We start from the raw sequence: 20614 nt of genomic DNA, 5'->3' as shown, positions 1-20614 counted from the left end.
GTGGTACTGAAGGCATCGGTGGCGGAATCGATGGAGGTATCGGCATCGATGGTGATGGATCCGGCGGCATCGGAGCTGGTGTCGATGGCGACATCGGTGTCTATGGCTGGACTGGCACCGCATCAAGGAGTGCTTGTCGAACCGCTTGACGGATATATCCATCAAGTTCCGCCCGCATAGCTGATGGTATCAGAGCAGCTATGGGGGGGGGAGGCGGTGATGGCGATACAGATATCTCCTCAGAGCCCTGAGGAGGTATGGTGCCCTGCACCGATATCGGTGGGGATCGCCCTGGTACCGTAGGCCTCGGAGACTCCGCGCTCATCCGAGCTTTCTTAGCGGAGGAGGCAGACTCCGTCGATGGCTCAGCAGGCACCGGTTCGATGGCGTGCTGACGTTGATGCCGATGCTTTTCCTTTTGCTTTTCACTGCCGGAGGTGGATGCCTTCGACGATGGCGAGGGGGAGGGAGTAGAAGCATCTCCGGCCTCACCTGGAAGTAGTCTTTTCAGAACTACTTGCCGTATCAATCCAGAAGGCGATGACTGGGCTGACGTCGATGCTGTTGGGAGCAGTTGAATTTTAAAGAGATGCTCCATTTTCTCCATCCGGAGCCGACGTCCTTTCGATGTCATCTCGGCGCACAAATTACAGGACTTGACGTCGTGTTTTTCGCCGAGGCAAAGCACACATTCCTGGTGCGGGTCTGTTATGGACATATTTCTCGCACAATTCGGGCATTTTTTAAAACCTGAGGCCATTTTAGCCGGACGGCCGTCGACGGCTATGGCTCGAAAAACCGGTGTGGAACCGACGAAAATCATGGAGAAAAACTTACCGCGATGGTATGGAAGGGAGACCCTTGTGGTGGAAAGTTTTTCCTAACTTTTTTCTAAAGTTTTGCGTGTAGTGAAAAATCACCACAGGACTCCAGATTAACCGCGAAGCTAACGGCTCCGCGGAAAAAAGAAGACTGAAGGGAGACCCCTGTGGCAGGGAATATCATGGCATGCTGGGCATGCTCAGTAGGCACTCTGGTGCCAGTCAAAAGTTTCATAGAAACTTTGATAGAAGTTTTTCCGTATAGGGCTCCATTACTGATGTCACCCATATGTGAGGACTAGCATCCTGCTTGTCCTGGGATAAGCAATTTTGCTTTATCCCAGGACAAGCAGGATGCTAGTCCTCACATATGGGTGATTAGCAAGCTAGAGGCTGAGTCATTTCGTAGCGAAGCAACAGTGAAATATTGTTCTTGAAAATGAGACAGCCGAAGATTACAGTACAATGGATGTAGAAGGAGATGGGATTAAACTGGAAACAAGTTCTTTAAGACAGATTGTCCATAGGCTGAATCTTGTTGTCCTTGCTTGTCCAAACAGTAATGAACTGCAAAGGTGTGAAGAGAACTCCATGTTGCTGCTTTACATATGTCAAGGATTGGCACTGAACGATAGTGTGCTACTGAGGTTGACATTGCCCTTACTGAATGCGCCTTTACTCGCCCTTGGAGAGGAAGGCCTGCTTTTTCATAGCAAAAGTGTATGCAATCTGCTAACCAGTTGGATAGAGTATGTTTACCCACTGCTTTACCCGGTTTGTTTGGATCATAAGATACAAAGAGCTGAGTGGATTTCCTATGGACTGCAGTGCGGTCTAAGTAAAATGCTAGCGCACGCTTACATGTAAGGTATGTAAGGCCCATTCCCCTTGGTGAGAATGAGGCCTTGGAAATAATGTGGGTAAAACTATGGATTGGTTCAAGTGGAATTCCGTAACTACCTTAGGAAGGAATTTTGGATGTGTGCGGAGAACCACTCTGTCATGTAGGAATTTTGTATAAGGAGAATACGTGACAAGTGCTTGTAACTCACTAACTCTTCTAGCTGATGAAATGGCTATGAGGAAGATAGTCTTCCATGTGAGAAATTTATCACCACAGGAATCTATGAGTTCGAAAGGAGAACGCATGAGTCTTGTTAAGACCAGATTCAGGTCCCATTCTGTGACTGGAGGCCGAATTGGTGGTTTAAGTTGAGTTAAACCTCTCATAAACCTGCTGACAAGAGATTGTGTGGATATTGGTGCATCTCCCATCTTGTTGTGGTAAGCTGAGATTGCACTTAAGTGTACTCTTACAGATGAAGTCTGGAGACCAAATTCTGAAAGATGGTATAAGTAGTCTAGAAGAGAAGTAGTGGGGCAAGTGAAAGGATCAATACTCTTTTGTCTGCACCACAAAGTAAATCTCTTCCATTTGGAAGAATAATTCTTTCGTGTGGAAGGTTTACGTGAAGCTAATAAGCACTTGAGATACATTGGTTGAAAGATTGAGTGGTTGTAAAATCAAGCTTTCAACATCCATGCTGTCAGGGAGAGGGATTGAAGGTTGGGATGGCGCAACCGACCCTGATCCTGAGTTATGAGAGTCGGAGCTATACCCAGGCGAATGGGATCCCTGACTGAGAGGTTTAGAAGTGTGGGGAACCATACTTGTTGAGGCCAATACGGGGCTATGAGTTACATGGACCCCTTGTCCTGTTGTAGCTTCACAAGAGTTTTGGTTATGAGCGGTATTGGAGGATACGCATATAGAAGGCCTGAGTTCCAAGGGCGAGCAAAGGCATCCTTGGCTGGTTGGTTCTTCTGTTTGTGTAGAGAACAGAATTTGTCCACTTTGTGATTCAGAGGTGAACCAAAGAGGTCTATTGTTGGTTGCCCCCAACATTGAAATATCCTGGTCACTACTGAGGGACCCAGGGACCACTCGTGTGGTTGGAACTGAAGACTGAGGCGATCCGCCACTACATTGTGAATGCCTGCCAGATAAGTGGCCCGGAGAAACATTGAGTGGTTTAGTGCCCAGCCCCAAATCTGTGCAGCTTCTTGACAAAGGAGATATGAGCCCGTACCTCCTTGCTTGTTGATGTACCACATGGCAACTGTATTGTCCGTTTGGATGAGAACAGTTTTGTGTGAGAGGCAGTCCTTGAACGTATGCAGCACATAACGTATAGCTCAAAGTTCCAGGAAATTGATTTGAAATGTCACTTCGAGTTTTGTCCAAGTACCTTGAGTTTGGAGCGTGTCTATGTGAGCTCCCCAACCCAAGGTGGATGCATCCGTGGTTAGAGTTATCTGTGGGCCTGGTTGCTGGAAGGGTAGGCCCTTGCACAAGTTGTCCTTTTTCGCCCACCATAGTAGAGAGGAACGTAGCTGGTGGGTTACTTGAATTGGAGAATGCAGTGGTTGAATGGCCTGGATCCATTGTTCTCTCTAAGTCCATTGGGTGACTCTCATGGTGAGACGTGCCATAGGAGTGACGTGAACTGTGGAGGCCATGTGGCCTAGTAAAGTTAGAAACTGATGAGCTGTTGCTTGTTTCTTTGAGCGGAGCGAGTTTGCCAAAAGGGAAAGTGTCTCTGCCCGATCCTCGGGTAGAAAGGCTTTTGAGAGGATAGTGTTCAATTCTGCTCCTATGATTTGAAGTAGGTGAGATGGAATTTTTGATAATTGATGAGAAAACCCAGCGAATGGAGGACAGTAATTGTTTGATATAGAGAAGTGAGAGCTCCTTGTAGAGATTGACTTCTGCTGAGCCAGTCGTCTAGATATGGAAACACATGGACACTTTGTTTGTGCAAGTGTGCTGCTGTTACTGCCAGACATTTGGTGAACACTCTGAGAGCAGAGGCAAGGCCGAATCGCATTACTCTGTATTGGAAATGTTGTTGACCCACCATGAAGCGTAGGTACTTTCGATGAGGAGGGAATATTGGAATGTGAGCGTAAGCGTCTTGAAGATCCAGAGAGCAAAGCCAACCTCCTTTTTGAAGAAGTGGGAGCATGGTGCCTAGAGAAACCATCCTGAACTTTTCTTTCTTCAGAAATTTGTTGAGATTTCTGAGATCTAGGATGGGACGAAGCCTCCAGTTTTCTTTGGAATGAGGAAATAACGGGAATAGAATCCTCTGCCCCTCTGAGACTGGGGAACTGGCTCCACAACCCTGGCTTTTAGAAGGGTGGATAATTCTACTTGTAATTGAAGCATATGATTTTTGCTGAGATGAAAATGACTCTGAGAAAAATCTGTGGGAATTGAGAGGAAATTGAGTTGGTAACCTCGAGATATTATTGACAGAACCCATTGGTCTGATTTTATTGGTATCCAATTGTTGTAAAATTTGGATATCCGGCCTCCTACTGGAAGTTCTGGCTGAGGATTAGAGAAGTAGCTGAGTTCTCTGGAAGTGTTTTCAAAAACCTGCAGCAGGTCCTGTCTGCGGAGCAGGTTGAGGCCTAGCTGTCCTCGGCTGTCTTGGTTTCGGTCTCTGTTGAGTCCTAGAAGGCCTGGCACGAGATATAGGAGGATAATACCTCCGTTGTCTGTAAAAAGGTCTTCTCGTGTCTTTCTGTTAAGGCCTACGTCCAGAGTGCGCAGGAGGATCTTGTGGAAGGGAAGAAAGCTGCCTCAGTGTTTCAGTGTGCTCCTTTAGTTGAGTCACTGCATCTTGGACCTTGGATCCAAACAGGTTGTCTCCCAGGCAAGGGAGATCCACTAACTTATCCTGAACCTCAGGTCTAAGGTCTTAAGCCATGCCCATCTCCTGGCGCTGATTCCTGATGCAGCTACCCTTGAAGCTGTTTCGAATCACTCATAAGCCGCATGGACTTCATGTTTTCCGGCCTCCAGACCCTTGTGGATGATGGTCTGGGCTGCCTCTTGGTACTGAGTTGGGAGAGATGGAACAAATTCTTGGATTTGCTTCCACAAGTTTCTCAGATATTGGGTCATGTAGAGCTGATAGGAAGAAATTCTACAGTTTAACAGGGCCCCTTGATACACTTTACGACCAGGGAATCAAAAAATCGGTGGTCTTTACCTGGGGGATTCGATGAATGTGTTCTTATTCTTTTTGATTTTTTTTGTGCTGATTCCACCACCACTGAGTGGTGAGGGAGCTGCGACTTCTGATACCCAGGAGCAGATTGTACTAGATATTCTCTTGTTTACTGCTGGAACGGAGCAGGGATGCTCCCAGAGACGATGTTGTAATTCTAAGAGAACATCATGCACTGGTATGGCTACTACCTGTTTTGGAGCGTCAAACTGAAGTACCTCTAAGGTTTGTTGTCTGGTGTCCTGCTCTGTTACCAACTTAAAAGGAATGGAGCCCGCCATTTCCTGGACAAAAGTCATGAAAGTAAAATCTTCTGGAGGAGATTTCTTTCGGGGATCTGGTAGTGATGGCTCAGACATAAAATCCTCAGATGAGGTTTCTGAGTTCGTGTCACTCCAAGTGTCATATTCTTGAATTTGTTGTGGAGGTGCTGAAGTCCTAGGTGGAGGAGGAATGCCAGAAGGTCCTGGTAATGGATCTTCAGGAGATGAGTCCTCAGGATTTTCTTCCCTTGGATTAGAGGGAAGAGAATCCAGTAAAATCTTGAAACCTTTTCATGATTATTTGATGTAGTGCTGACTACTGTAGTGCCACTCCTTCCTGGAGCCCCAGGAAGGAGTGGCACTGTTGGTGAAGGCTTCGGCATCGAAGAAGCGATTGGTGTCTTCGATGATCTCCTCGAAGTCACCGTAGTTGTTTTGTCTTTTCTTCCTTGCATCGCTGCAAGTGTGAAGATTGGCATCGGTGCCAGAACAGACAGAGCCATCGACATCGGCATGGTGTCCGATAAGACCGAAGGCACCGACTTTGGTATCGAGAGTGGCAACGAGGTCGTCAGTGAAATCGACGTTGCCACTGGCATCGGGGTTGGTCCCGGCATCGGTGATGTCACCGGTATCGAGAGTTCCATAGTCATCGGTAATGTTACCGGCATCGGTGATGTCACCGGCGTATGTGACGTCACCAGCATCGGCATTGGAATTTGTTCCTTTAGGGCTTGCATTACTGCTTGCTTGATTAGCAGGGACAAGTCCTGTGATACAGCTGGAATGGTCAGCGGCGGTGGAGGAGTAGATGATAACTCCTGCGATGGTGGTATGGGTTCCATCGAAGTAGGCCCTGATGGTGGCGGTGTTTCTTTGTGTTTTTGCTGCTTTGCGATCGGTTCCCTCGGGGAGGGAGTTAACGATGGTGTCGGGGCATGACGGTGTCGATGCATATTGTTTAGGCCTTTGTTCGGTTACCGACCTTATCGACGCTATTGGAGATGTCTGATCCCCTGATCCCTCCAAACGACGTTTCTTTAGCAGGACTTTTTTGGTAACTCCTACTGGGGACGATTTCGTCGACGAAGGAGAAGGAAGGAGTTGGAGGTGAAAAAGGTGCTCCATTTTTTCCTGCCTAAGCTTCCTTCCTTTAGGAGTCATCTCTGCACACTGTTGGCAGGACGAAATATCATGTTTTTCGCCTAAGCAGACCACACTTAGGTCTGTGATAGACATGGTCCGATTGCAAATCGGACATTTTTTAAATCCTGAAGCCATGTTTCTATCGACAGCTGTCGATGAAAGCGGGGAAATTTTATGAGAGAAAAAATTGTTTTTACTTGCTGTAAAAACGATATCAATTTGTCACCGTCCGGTGAAAAAAGGGAGAGTGAGATCCCTTATGGGAGAAATTTTTTGAAATTAATGACTTTTTCAGTCAGAGAAGTGAGTAAAACTCACAGGGCTCCTATCTCCGTGATGCTTACAGCAGCGCAGAAAAACGAAGACTAGAATGAGACCCCTGTGGCAGAGAATATCATAGCATGCTGGGCATGCTCAGTGGTCTCACAGTGCCAGTCAAAAGTTTCTAGAAACTTTGACAGAACTTTTTCCACAATAGGGCTCCGTCAGTGACGTCACCCATATATGTGAGGACTAGCATCCTGCTTGTCCTGGGATAAAATGCTTTTTCGAAAAGATAAAACTTGAAAACAATTCTGAATTCTCTCTTACTGGAGGAGTTTCTCAGATTGTCTGGGATTGAGTTCCAGAGTAGAGGTCCAGCTACCAAAAAAAGCTCTCTTTCTGGTTATCTCTAAACATGCCACCTTGATGGTGGTTATTTCTAAAAGGTTTTTATTGGCGGAGTGAAGGCATCTAACCGGTTTATAGATCTGTAGCTGTGAGCTAAGCCACGAGGTGGTGTCATCATTCAGTAGATTATAAATCATTGTTTTGTATTTTATTCTGGTATCTATTCGTAACCAGTGTAGGGAGAAGAGAATTGGGGAGCTATGATCTTGCAAGAGGTTCCTGTGAGAACTTGTGCTGCAGTGTTCTGGATCAGTTGAAGAGGGTGGAGAGCATTTTGTTGGAGACCAATAAACAGTGCATTGCAATAATCCAGGCCACTGAAAATTAGAGATTAAAGAATTGTTCTGAAGTCATGGAAATGTAGAATCGGTCGAAGTCTTTTTAACATGTGTAGTTTAAAAAAGGAATTTTTTTTACCAGAGTGGATATGTGATTGTTCATGGAAAGACGGGAGTTGATAATTACTCCAAGGTTACGCACTTTATTAATGATTGGAAGAGGAGTGCCGTTTAGGTCAAGCGTGGAAGGAGGACCATTGTTAGAGTTGGGGATGGATGACAGATTATTTCGGTTTGGAGGTGTTGAGTTTTAGGTGGTTATGTGAGAGCCAGACTTATTGTATTTATGTATAGAGTGACAAGTGAAAGGGTATAGGACCATGAAGTTGAGTAAGGGATATAGAACTGTATATCATCCACATATTTTAAATTGGATGTTTAAACTATCCAATAAGTGGCATAACGGTAGAAGATAGATGTCAAAAAGAATAGGAGAAAGTGACAAAACTTGGGGCACACCAGAGGGGATGGAATAGAGTTCGGACGAGAAGGCCCCTATATGAATTTGGCACTGTCAGTGAGAAAGGAATCGAACAAGTTATAAACTATGTCTGAGATCCTATTGCTTGTAGTCTGGATAAGAGTATGGTGTAATCCAGAGTATCGAAGGCCACTGAAATGTCCAATAAAACTAAGATGTAATCTTGGTTGGAGTCAAAGCCTTTTAGGATGGTATACAAGGGGGAAAGAAGCAGTGTCACAGTACTATGTTTTTTTCTAAAGTCATGTTGGTTGGGGTGTAAAAGTTTGTTGTCATAGAGGTATTCGTTGAGTTGGTACAGTATGGCGGACTCAATGATTTTGGCCAGAGTTATAACATAGAAACATATAGAAACATAGAAATGACGGCAGAAAAAGACCAATCGGCCTATCTATCTGCCCAGCAAGCTTCCACACTTATTTTCCCATACTTATCTGTTTCATCAACCACCAAGTTCAGGGCCCTTTTTGGTAACTGTTTGATTCAAGTGATGCAATTGGACATAGGTTATTAAGATTAGAGAATTCTTCATTTTTCTTTTTCTGCATTGGTAGGACAGAAGTCAATTTGAAATGTCTGGATAAATGCCTGAGCTCAAAGATTGATTGATTAGATTGGTCAGGTATTCATGTGTAGGAGAGGTTAGTGATTTGAGTAGTTGTCCGTGGCAAGGATTGAAAGGAGAGAAGGAGATTTTTGTCTTATTGAGGACTCGGCAGAAGGTATTTGTGTCCAAGGGGGAGAACGCAGACCAGGTACTGTCACTTTGTATTTGTAGGGGATCCCTGGGATAGGGTAGGTTTAAGAATTCTAAGGTAATGTCAATTATTTTTTGTTTGAAATGTCTTGCAATTTGGTTGCACAGGTTGTTAAGTGTGTGTAGGTTGGGAGCAGACGAACATGTTAGGTTTTTTATGATGGCAAATAACACGGCACTATTGCCTTCAGCTGCTTGGATTTTAATGGAGTAAAAAAAAATAATTTTTTTTTTGGCTAGAGTGACAGCTCTGGTATATTTTCTGAGACTACTATGATATTGATTTTTTAACACTAGGAGTTTTTAGTTTCTTCCACTTGCGTTTGGCTTTTCGTAGTTTGGTTTTGTGGGCTTTTAACTATGGTGTATACCAGGAAGCCATATGTTTTGTTTTTTGGCGACATATGGAGGGGGGGGGGGGGGCGACTGCATCTAAAATTGTGCTTACTCTTGTGTTAACATCTTCTGAGAGTGGTTCAGGGAGACTGTCGGCTAGGAGTGAGGTGAATTGATCAGGTATAATTTTTTGGCGCTTATATAATGGAGGGGTCAAATTTTTTGAGATATTATGGGAGGATAGGAGATTGAGATGAAACTTAATAAGACTATGGTCAGACCAGGGAATTTTATTTTGTTAAAACTGGATAAATAAAATTAAAAAATATATAAAAGGTTACAAATACTGAGTGATGTCAAAATGGTGCCAGTGAAACTGTAATGCCTGAATTGTGAGTAAACCTGAAAAAAAAAACCACATTCTGGTAGAGTTCTCCCAGAATCAGGGAGATTGTTGACTTCAAAAACTTTTCCGTAAGCACTCACTGTGAATAAATCAATTATTCAAGATAGTGAAACCTGATTTGTGTTCCATCCATACTTATGCAGAAGACAACAGCTATTGAAAGTCCTCACTAATGGTCTGATTTTATTAAGATTTGTCCCCCATTGACAAAGAATGGAAAGCTTTCATAAATCAGGCCCTTAAATGTACAAGTCCTATAAAATTTAAGATGGCTAAAGAGAAAAGAGGGGAGGAGAGATATGAAACTGTATAAAATCAGAGGTCTGGACTCAATCTTCCTGATTTCTCAAGTGAATTAGAACTTCTTGCAGATTCTGTAAATCTGGTCAGATAAACTGGATATATTAACTTAATAAGCACCAGTGAATAAATCTTTTAGAGAAACAAATAGTGGAAACAGCAAAGACATTTTCTTCCCCTAGACTGGGAGATATTCAGATTGTGGAAAGCCGCAATTAGATTTTATGTCCTCTAATCAGCAAGGTCTACCTGGGAGGTTGTATTAATGAAATGGATGCTCCAGTGCTTGCCAAGTTTGGAAGAAACTCCGATAAACAGCCTAATCTGGAATCTAGCATGGCTGCTGCACAGCACATAACAGGAGCCAAGAAGAACATGCAAGAGCTGGAGACCGTAACTACAAAAGTGGATATCATGGCTTTAAGTGCAATAATTCAAGACAGTGATGTAACCGTTTTTAAAAAAAAAATGTGCCTGGGCCTCTGAAGAATGGATCCTGGGAGAAAAGAGCGTTTAAGGTGGCTTTTGTGAATGTGACAGGAGCCGTCAGTGTAGGAGCGTGTGTGTGTAAGAAGAAGCTTGTGCGGGATCATGTGTGTGTGCATGCGTTTGCGAGAGGAGGAGTATGTGCAGGAGCCTGAGTGTGTGTATTTTTATGAGAGAAGGATCATGTGCGGGAGTCTGTGAAAGAGAAAACGCATGCACAGGAACCTGTGTGTGGTGGAAGAGGCATGTGGGGGATCCTCTGTGAGAGAAGATATGCGGACGGGAGTGTGTGTGTGTTGCATGTGTATGAGAGACAGAGAGAGAAGAAGCCTGTGCACCATGTGAGTGTGTGTGAGAAAGAAGAGTATGTGCAGGAGCCTGCGTGAGCAAGAGAAGGAACTTGTGTGGAAGCTTGCCTGTGCACGTGAAAGGAGGAACATATGAGATTATATATATGTATGAGAGAGAGGGAGTGTATGACCGAGAGCATGTTTGAGAGAATGAATGTGTGTATATCTCTACTAATCCTCGACATTACTGGATGGACTGAAATCAAAACAGTCCCAGGCACAGAGAGTGGGGCATCTTTTTAATCCTTACTCGTTTCAATTATTGGGTGTTATATGATATGCCCACTCTTTTGAAATATTCTACTGGTGTTTTGGGAAAAATTAAAAAATATTTATGAGTTTTTTTTATGATCAGATATTCCACATCAGGTTTTTTTAAATATTTATTTTTTAGTATAGTTTTACTATTTTGATTGATATTCTATATTTCCTTATTTTATTATGTTTTATGAATAATGGTGATGTTTCTGTATCATACCACCAAAAAAATCAGTCCAACATGTTAAACATTGTAAAATACTGCCATCGTTAAATAGAAAATTCACCAGGGCCATCAGAAAATTCAATGGAAGTTATCAGCTTCTGTGGTCACTCAGGAGCAGCCATGAGTTGGGAAACAGCTTGGAATAAAAAAAGGAGGCCAAACTTTGGCTGGTTCCAAACAAAACAAACAAAGCAAAACAAATGACAGCGTAGGGACTGCTTACCTTAGCAGTCTCATAACAATTAAATATATACAGTCATTGCTTAGTCTGGCTTCCTGCCTTATCTCAGGGGTCTCCCCAGCCTTTTGGGTCATGCCTTATCTAAGGCTGCAGGGATCTTCCCTGGCCCAGAATCCCTTGCTGGGTTGGCTTTTAAGCAGGACCGGGTCAGATAGCTGTGGTCGGTCTTTCAGAGTGTTTTGAGGGCGTTTCTTATATTTCCTTCACAGCTTCCAAATGAATAGTTTTCAGTCATCAGTCCAAACACTATAAATTTTTCATGAATACTGTTGAGTATGTGAATGTATTCAAGCATAGTGTTTTGTATTACATTTTTTTTCTCTTTTTACCTAAAATCTTACAAACACGCTTAACATTCACTTCTATGTAGAAAACATCCAAAATACAATTCATATGGTGCAGGTTAATCAAGGTACTTATCTAAAAGGATCAAATGTCTCCATCTTAACAAGCATTCCTCCATTCGAGATAGTCTCAAAAAGAAATGAAAAACAACCTAACATGGTGTCATATTTCGTGTGTCCACTGCTTCAGGGGAACTGTCACCATGATCTCTTAATGAGGAAGTATGAGTGTGGAAGAAAGGGAGCGAACATGTGCGTGAGTGGTAGGGAGAACACAAGCATGTGCATGCATGGTAGAGAGGGGGAGAGCACGTGCGTGTGTGGGAGGGAGCAAGCATGTGTGGGAGAGATGGAGCGAGCATCTGCGCGGGAGATAGCATACGTGCGAGTGGGGGAGAAAGCAAGCATGGATGTGTGAGGGGAGAAAGCAAGCATGCGTGTATGTGTGGGTGACAGGAGTAATCCTGTGTGTGTTTGGGATAGAGTGAATAAGCCTGTGTGTTTGTGTGAAAGAAACAGGAAGCAATCATCTGTGTGTGGGGGGGAGAGAGTGAACGATCCTGTGAGAGAGAGCACGCAGTCCCATGTGTGTGTGGGAAAGAGTGAACAATCCAGTGTGTGTGTTTGGGAGACAGTGGACAAGTATGTGTGTGGGAGGCAGGGAGCAAGCACACGTGTGTGGGAGAGCATGAGTGAACGTGTGCATGTATGAGACAGTAAATGCGCATGTGTAGGAAAGCCAGCAAGCATATTTGTTTGGGTAGTAGAGAGCAAGCGATCCAGCTTGTGTGTGGGAGAGAACAAGAGAGCATGTGTGTGTATGGGAGAAAGAAAACGACCATGGGAGAAAGGGAACAATGTGTGTGAGAGAGTGAGAGCACGCACGAGAATGTTTGTGAGAGAGAGCGAGCGAGCACGTGTGCATGTGACTGTGAGCAAGCAAGCATGCATGTATGTGAGTGTCAGTGAGCTAGAATGTGGTTGTGTGTGGGAAAGTGTGCAAGCATGTGCATTAGAGAAGTATGAATGTGTGTGTGTGTGGGAGACAGTGGAAGCAAGCAAGTTTGGTGCATGAGACAGCGAATGAGCATCTGTATAGGAAAGTGAACATGTGTATGTGAAAGAGGGCATGTGTATCTGTGGGAGAAAGCGCATGAGCCAGCATGTATGTGTGTGTGGGGGGGGGGGGGAGAGTGAGCAAGCATGTGTTAGAGAGAAAGCAAGCAAGTGTGCGTGTCGGAGGGAGCGAGCGAGCCTATACGTGAGAGAGAAAGTGATCCTTTGTTTGTATGTAATAAATCGAGTAAGCGTGTATGTGGGAGAGAGCAAGCATTCATATGTATGTGTGTGGGAGAGGACATAAGCATGTGTGTGTGGGAGAGAGAACAAACAAGCATGTGTTGAGCGTGGGAGACAGAGAATAATCATGTGTATGTGTGTGGAAGAGAGCGAGCAAGTGTGCATGTGTGAGTAGGAGAGAGTGAGAAAGCATGTATATTTGTTGAGGGAGAGCAAGCGTGAAAGAGCGAGAAATCCTCTGTGTGGTGTGTGTGGGAGTGGGAGCGAGCACATGTGCATATATGTGTGCATGAGAGCAAAAATGATCATCTGTGTAAGAAATCAAGTGGGCATATACATGTGTGACAGACAGAGCGGGGAAGCATGTACATGTATGACAGGGAGAGCAAGCAAGCACTGTACATGTGTGTGAGGGGGAAAATGATTGTGTGTGATTGTGTGTGTGAGTGCAAGCAAGCGATCCTGTATGGGTGGGAGAGAGAGAACAAGCATATATTGGGAGAGAGGGAGCAAGCACATGTGTGTGGATGTGAAAGAGCATAAACAAGCACAAATGTGTGTGTGTGCGAGCAAGAGATCGAACAAGCCAGCATGTGTGAGAAAACGAGCAAGTATGTGTGTGTTTGGAAGAGAGGATGTGAGCATGTGTGTGTGTGTGGGAAGGAGAGAGTGTGTGTGCGTGTGTATGTGGGACAATGAGTGATCTTATGTATGTGGGGAAGAGACATCGAGCATCATTTTTCAAGTGCTACTAGATATATGCAGCACTGTACAGATACATGTCTGATTGGGGCTTCATGGGAAAGAACATACCTTGGGTTTTAATGCCACAAATATAAATTATTTTCAATAATTCATCACCCATACTTTGTACACAAGCAAACACAGTATTAAGAATCAAATAAGTAAGATAATTTACCATTAAGTCTTTCACTCGGTTACTTAGCTGATCAATGAATAGTATAGGAAGATAATGCACTGACTTCCCCAGTTGTATCCTATGATATTTAAAAGAGAATCATATAGTAAATAACTTCTTTTAATAAAGTTATAGCATTTTATATAATTTCACTTAACAGCATTCACATTTGGTCTTTGGTAATTTTCATGGATAAAATGTACATTTCATGACCCCTAGTTCTATTGTTTTCTTTCCAACAGAAAAGGTTTGAAGTACATACATCATAGAAACCTTTTAGGTATCTGAAGGTTTGTACCTTATCTCCTCTGCGCCTCCTCTCTTCCAGGATATAAATATTCAGATCCTTCAGCCTCTCCTCATAGGTCTTCTGATACAGACCCCACACCATTTTCGTCACCCTTCTCTGGACTGCCTCTATACTGTTTCTATCCTTTTTGAGATACGGGCTCCAGAATTGAACACAATACTCCAGATGAGGCCTTACCAAGGAATTAGACAGGGCATCATCACCTCCTTTTTTTTTTTAAACTGGTTATTCCTCTCTATGCTGCCCAGCAATCTTCTGGCTTTAGTTATCATCTTGTCACTTTACTTTGCCATCTTCAGATCCCCAGACACTATCACCCCAAGATCCCTCTCTTGGTCCAGTCCTTTACCCTCCCATCATTTACAGCTCTTTTGGATTACTGTATCCCAGATACATGACTCTGCACTTTTTGGCATTAAATTCCAGCTGCCAAATCTTCGACTACTCTTCATGCTTTTTTAAATCACTTTTCATTCTCTCTACTCCATCAGGTATGTCCACTCTGTTGCAGATCTTAATATCATCCACAAATAGACATACTTTACCTGCTATCCCTTCCGCAATGTCCCAACACCGATCCCTGTGGCACTCCACTTAACACTGCTCTCTCTTCAGAGTAGATTCCATTTACCATTACATGTTGTCTCCTATCAGTCAGCCAGTTTGTAGTTAATGCCACTACTTTGGCGCTCACTCCCAAGCTTCTTATTTTATTCACAAGCCTCCTTTGCGGGACCTTATCCGGCTAAGTTATGATGTATATATATATATACACAAACATAGCCAGATAAGTCTACCCATATAAGTCTAAACCTACTCTATGGAGCGTCTAAACCTATATGTATAGTTTTACGGTCTTCTCAAAATATCTGTAGCTATTCGTCTAACTCGCTCCGCCTCAATCCACCCAATACATTCCTAATTTCTGTGCATGTAACTTTTAGCCGTATAACTTTTATACGACTAAGCGGCGGCCACTGAACATAGGCACATACTCAGTAGCCGCTACTTAGCCACATGTGTCCCGCTTCTCCGGCTAAATAGCACTGAACATGCTTTGAATATCAGGCCCAATATAGTATTTTATAAAAAAAAACTCACTAGTAATATTACATCTGGAAAATTAGCTCCTTTCCAGTTTAGAAGCCTGCATCTCCAAAAGGACAGAGAAGGTCCAGAGGCAAATTAGAAAAATGATGCAATCACAGATATAGGCATTAAGTGTGAAAAGGACTTAAATCTATAGAAACCACAGAGGCAATGAGGGATAGAGGGAATCTGAGAAACATGCCTCTAAAGGTAAAAATAATACACAGAAAGAAGGAAAATACTAGGAGAGGTCCTGGTATCAGGTGGAAAAGGGAAAAACTCAGGAGTAACAAAACAGGTAAGCAATTTGGCTTTAATAGGTATGTTCCCAATGACAGCAGAACAAATCACAGATGGATTACATGATCATCATGGACAATGTGCAGCTGGTCTCCAGAGATTTCTGGCAAATTCTCTCTCTCTCTCTACAGGTACATGCATTATATAGTGTGCAACTTTCACATTTTTCAACTTAAGGAATGTTCAACTTTCAAGGGTAATTTTTACATGCAGACTTTGCATAAATTAAAAAAAAAAAACTACAGCCATACTTTCGCTCTGAAGCTTGTCATAGGTAGAAAGTAACTGTATTCATTTGCAACATTTTGTGTAGGTAGATTTTCTTTATAACATACACATATAGACTTGAAAATAAAATCTAAACTCTCAGAGCCATGGGTTTTGAACAAATCATCAATAAACCAACCCACAAAGCAGGACACACGCTTGATCTCATTTTCATTAATTCTAACCTGTCTTACAATAATTCTCCAGACTGCACCCCTGTACCTTGGTCGGACCACTCCCTGATATCAACTACGCTCTCCACTAAAGTAAAACCTACTGAATCTCAACCTCAATCTACCATCCACTTCCAGAAAGCATGTCCCTCCGACACTCTTAGTGAACATCTAACCAAAGATCTACCTAATATGGATATCTCCAACCCCAACGCGGCCCTTCTCTCTTGGAGCAATATCACGGAATCAATAGCCAATAAACTCTGCCCTAAAATGACGAAAATCATCAATTGGTCACAAAAAAAGAAACAACCCTGGTTCTCCCCAGAACTTAAACTGATGAAGCTAAACCTCAGACACAAAGAAGGCTTATGGCGTAATAACCCCAACACCACAACACTATTGGATTACAAACGGACCCTCCATCTCTACAAGATCTCCCTTCTACAGACAAAAAAAGAATTCTATGCAAGCAGAATCCACGATATACAATATGATGCCAGGGCTCTGTTTTCCTTCGTATCCCAACTCACAAAACCTTCTGCCCCCACTATCCCCGATGAACAGGCTCAATCAAAAGCCAATGAACTAGCACGCTTCTTCCAGGATAAAATCACGAACACACTGGCACTGCTTCCCACTAACCCAATGCCCCCAGCTCTAGACTCCGTTCCCACCCATCACCCTAGAGCCACCCTCGACTCCTTCGAACCTACAACCACCCTGGAGATAGAATCAACCCTTAAAAAAATGAAACCATCCAGCCATCCGACGGACCACATCCCTACTAAACTTCTGCTTCTCATCCCCAGCACCATCTCTAGAGCACTGACTAACTTCATAAACTGTTCCCTAACCCAAGGAAACTACCCAGATGAGCTAAAAACTGCATCTCTCAAACCCCTCTTGAAGAAACCCAACCTGGATACAAAAGAACTCTCCAATTACAGACCCATATCCAACCTTCCGTTTCTAGCAAAGCTCACAGAGAAAATTGTGAACACACAACTCTCTGACTACCTTGAGGAACATAAAATACTATACCCCACACAGTACGGTTTCCGGAAATCCTCCAGTACAGAAACCCTTCTCATCTCCCTATCAGACCGCATCCTCCTGGGTCTTGACAAAGGGCTTTCATACCTACTGGTCCTCCTAGATATCTCAGCGGCTTTTGACACGGTAAATCATGCCATTCTTCTAAACCGTCTTTCAGACATTGGAATCGCTGGACTCGCCCTCAGATGGTTCAACTCTTTCCTCAAAAATAGAAGCTACAAGGTTAGAGTCAACAACAGAGAATCACCAAGTTATAAAGCAACGCTAGGAGTTCCACAAGACTCTTCTTTATTCCCGACCATCTTTAATATCTACTTACTCCCCCTCTGCCATCTGCTCACAAACCTAAAATTAACACACTACCTCTATGCAGATGATGTTCAGATATTGATCCCCATAAAAGATTCTCTGCCAAAAACGCTTGACTACTGGGAAAATTGCCTGAAGTCCATAAAAAGCCTCCTCTCTAGCTTGAACCTGGTTCTAAATACATCCAAGACGGAAATCCTTCTCATCTCCCCTGAACACTCGACCAACTCCGACATTACAGCTCTGGACCCACAGATTTCTCAAACTAGAGACCTAGGAGTTATTCTAGACAATCATCTGAATTTAAAGAAATCAATTAATAATATCACCAAGGACTGTTTCTATAAGCTTCAAGTTCTAAAAAGAATCAAACCTCTTTTCCACTTTCAGGACTTCAGAACCATCCTTCAATCCACGCTATTCTCAAAAACGGACTACTGCAATGCCTTACTCCTGGGGCTCCCCATTTCAGCCACAAAACCTATACAAATGCTCCAGAACGTAGCAGCCAGAATCCTAACCAACACCAACCGCCGTGCTCACTTTACCCCCATCCTCCGAAACCTACATTGGCTGCCAATATATAGAAACATAGAAACATAGAAATGACGGCAGAAGAAGACCAAATGGCCCATCCAGTCTGCCCAGCAAGCTTCCCTCATTTCTTCTCCCATACTTATCTGTTTCTCTTAGCTCTTGGTTCTAATTCCCTTCCACCCCCGCCATTAATGTAGAGAGCGGTGGAGGAGCTGCATCCAAGTGAAATATCTAGCTTGATTAGTTAGAGGTAGTAGGAGTAGTAATAAATAAAATATAGAATTCTATATAAAGCTCTCACTATAATCCACAAATCTATCCACAAACAGCTCACACTAGACCTTCAGATCCCACTCAAACACCACTCGTCCGAAAGACCCATCAGAGAAGCTTATAAAGGAACCCTTCAAGTCCCACCTACAAAATACACCCATCTAAAAACCACCAAAGAACGTTCCTTCTCCACAGCAGGCCCTGTCCTCTGGAACAGACTACTGACTGACCTAAGACTGGAACCTTGCCTTCATACCTTTCGAAGAAAACTGAAGACGTGGCTTTTCCTCCAAGCCTTCCCCTAGTCAAAATGCCACTTCGGACTCAGCCCAAGAAGTGAGATAATTACTAATCTCATAACCCGTCTTATATTATTATTTATATGTTGCCAATTCCGTTCTACCTTTCTTCCTGGCTCCTTTAGCCCCCAAGTTCAATGCCCTTGTTTTATGTAACTTTGCTTGTTTCAGCCTTCTTGTTTGGTTACTCTTGTTAATCCCCTAAGTTCCATGTAAACCGGCCTGATGTGAATTCCATTCGTGAAGTCCGGTATAGAAATACATATTAAATAAATAAATAAATAAAACATGTTATTGTCCAATTCTGCCCAAAACATCCCTAGAAATGATTCCCATAAATGTGGCTAAAACTACATGACGTGGAATATCATGCATACTTTTAGCAGTATCCATCTAAAAGTACACACCCCTAAATGTGGCTAAAAGTGGACATTGTGAAATATCATGCATACCTTTAGTTGAATATCAACCGCTCTCTGCTTTAACATTGTCTGAATTTTCAAGAGGACTTCTCACTCAGTAAAAATGTTGCTTTGTTAATATATAAGGCTTTGGGGGGGGGGGGGGGGGGGCAACCTGTACAGAGTGGCAGTTACTACCATAAGAAACTTTCTGGGTAGACTGGATGGACCATTGGTCTTTTTCTGTCGTCAATACTATGCTACTGTGAGGGAAAGCAATTTTCAGACAGAATTTATACAAGATAATTTGGCTTTCAAAATTGTCCTCAAATGATAAAAAAATAATGGTCCAAAGAAAAGAGGGGAGGGGCATTCGGGATATACTCTCCATAAAAGATATGTAAACAAGTTATAAGTTTTAACTGCATTGTTCCCCTCTCATTTGTAATGGATGGTCTTGCATTATGGTGTTGATTCATTATCAGGCCGATAAAGTAAAAGTCACGGGAGAGCGAGCCTGTGCACGTGATTCAGTAAAAAAAATATATATATTCAAATTAGGGCCCACGGTAAAAAGAGGCACTAGGGACACTAGCGCGTCCCTAGCGCCTCTTTTTTTGGACATGAGCGGCGGCTGGCAGCGAGTTTGACAGCCGACGCTCAATTTTGCCGGCGTCTGTTCTCAAACCAGCTGACAGTCACGGGTTTGGAAACCGGACGCCGGCAGAATTGAGTGTCCGGTTTTCAACCCGCGAGCCGATTTTAAATTTTATTTTTAACTTTTGGGTCCTCCGACTTAATATCGCCATGAGGCAAAGGTTTTGGAACGTGTTTACATGAGTGACTATTTCTCCAACCCGGGTTGGACGGCAAAATTTTGGTACGTGTTTACAAGATTGACTACTTGCTAAGATGTTGGTCAAAGGCCTGTTTGAAAAGCCATGTTTTTAATTTTTTTTTTTTTTTTTTTAAAGTCTGTGTGCAACCAAACACTAGAGAAAATTGCAAATTACCGTATTTTTCGCTCCATAAGACGCACTTTTTTTCCCCAAAAAATGGGGAGAAAATGTGGGTGCGTCTTATGGAGCGAATGTAGCAGCTCTCCCTCTCGCGCGCCGTCCCCCGCCTCCTCCCAACTCCGCCCAATCAGCATGGTGGTGTAGGCGTGTGTATTCTGCCGGCGGAATTTGAGCTCCCTGCCGGTCTGCTGTTCCCGCGGTGCATCTTGCTGCGAGGGTCGCCGCGGCGCAGGTCAGACATCACCTGTTTGACCTGCATGGGCTATGGAGGCCCTTCCAGTTCAGACGGCTGGCATTTGACCTGCGCCGCGGCGACCCTCGCAGCAAGCTGCACCGCGGGAACAGCAGACTGGCAGGGATCTGTTTGAACTGGAGGGGCCTCCGTAGCCCACGCGGTTCAAACAGGTGATGACTGACCTGCGCCACGCCGATCTTGCAGTGAGATGCACCCGGAACCGGCGGGGAGCTCGGGCTCTGCCGTCAGAGGCTCTCACTTGCAGTCCAAAGTAAAAACTTCACTCGTTGTGGTTTGGATGTATTGGAGGGTCATGGGGGTGGTATACTGCCTAGGATGGAGGACACATGACACAGACCAGCAAATAGAATTACTGCCTGTGCTGATTAAGTGACTACCTGTTGAAATATTAGGAGCAATTGCTCTCCTAATCAATGTAATATAGCCCTGACTATTTATTATTGAACTCTGGAGCAGTCATGAAAGTTTAAAATAACTGGTGTGAGAGAGATGTGTATGAGGGAGAGTCTGAGTGTGTGATTGTCTGTGGGTATGTGTATATGTGAAGAGAGCTAGTGAATGTGAAAGAGCCTATGTATGTATGTGAGGGACAGAAAACCA

General features: G+C 43.6%; 1 protein-coding gene across 1 annotated transcript in view; it reads right to left on the bottom strand.

Annotated features, from left to right (window-relative positions):
- CLPTM1L (CLPTM1 like) overlaps positions 1–20614 on the bottom strand; it is a 358381-nt gene that overhangs the window by 263016 nt on the left and 74751 nt on the right. The window contains 1 exon segment of the mRNA XM_029589936.1: positions 13723–13801. Within this exon segment, the coding sequence (XP_029445796.1) occupies positions 13723–13801 (79 nt within the window).

This window comes from Rhinatrema bivittatum, chromosome 2 (assembly GCF_901001135.1).
Source record: "Rhinatrema bivittatum chromosome 2, aRhiBiv1.1, whole genome shotgun sequence".
Classification (NCBI taxonomy): Eukaryota; Metazoa; Chordata; class Amphibia; order Gymnophiona; family Rhinatrematidae; genus Rhinatrema; species Rhinatrema bivittatum.
The sequence above is the reverse complement of the archived record's forward strand: the minus strand, read 5'-3'. Positions and strand labels throughout refer to the sequence as shown.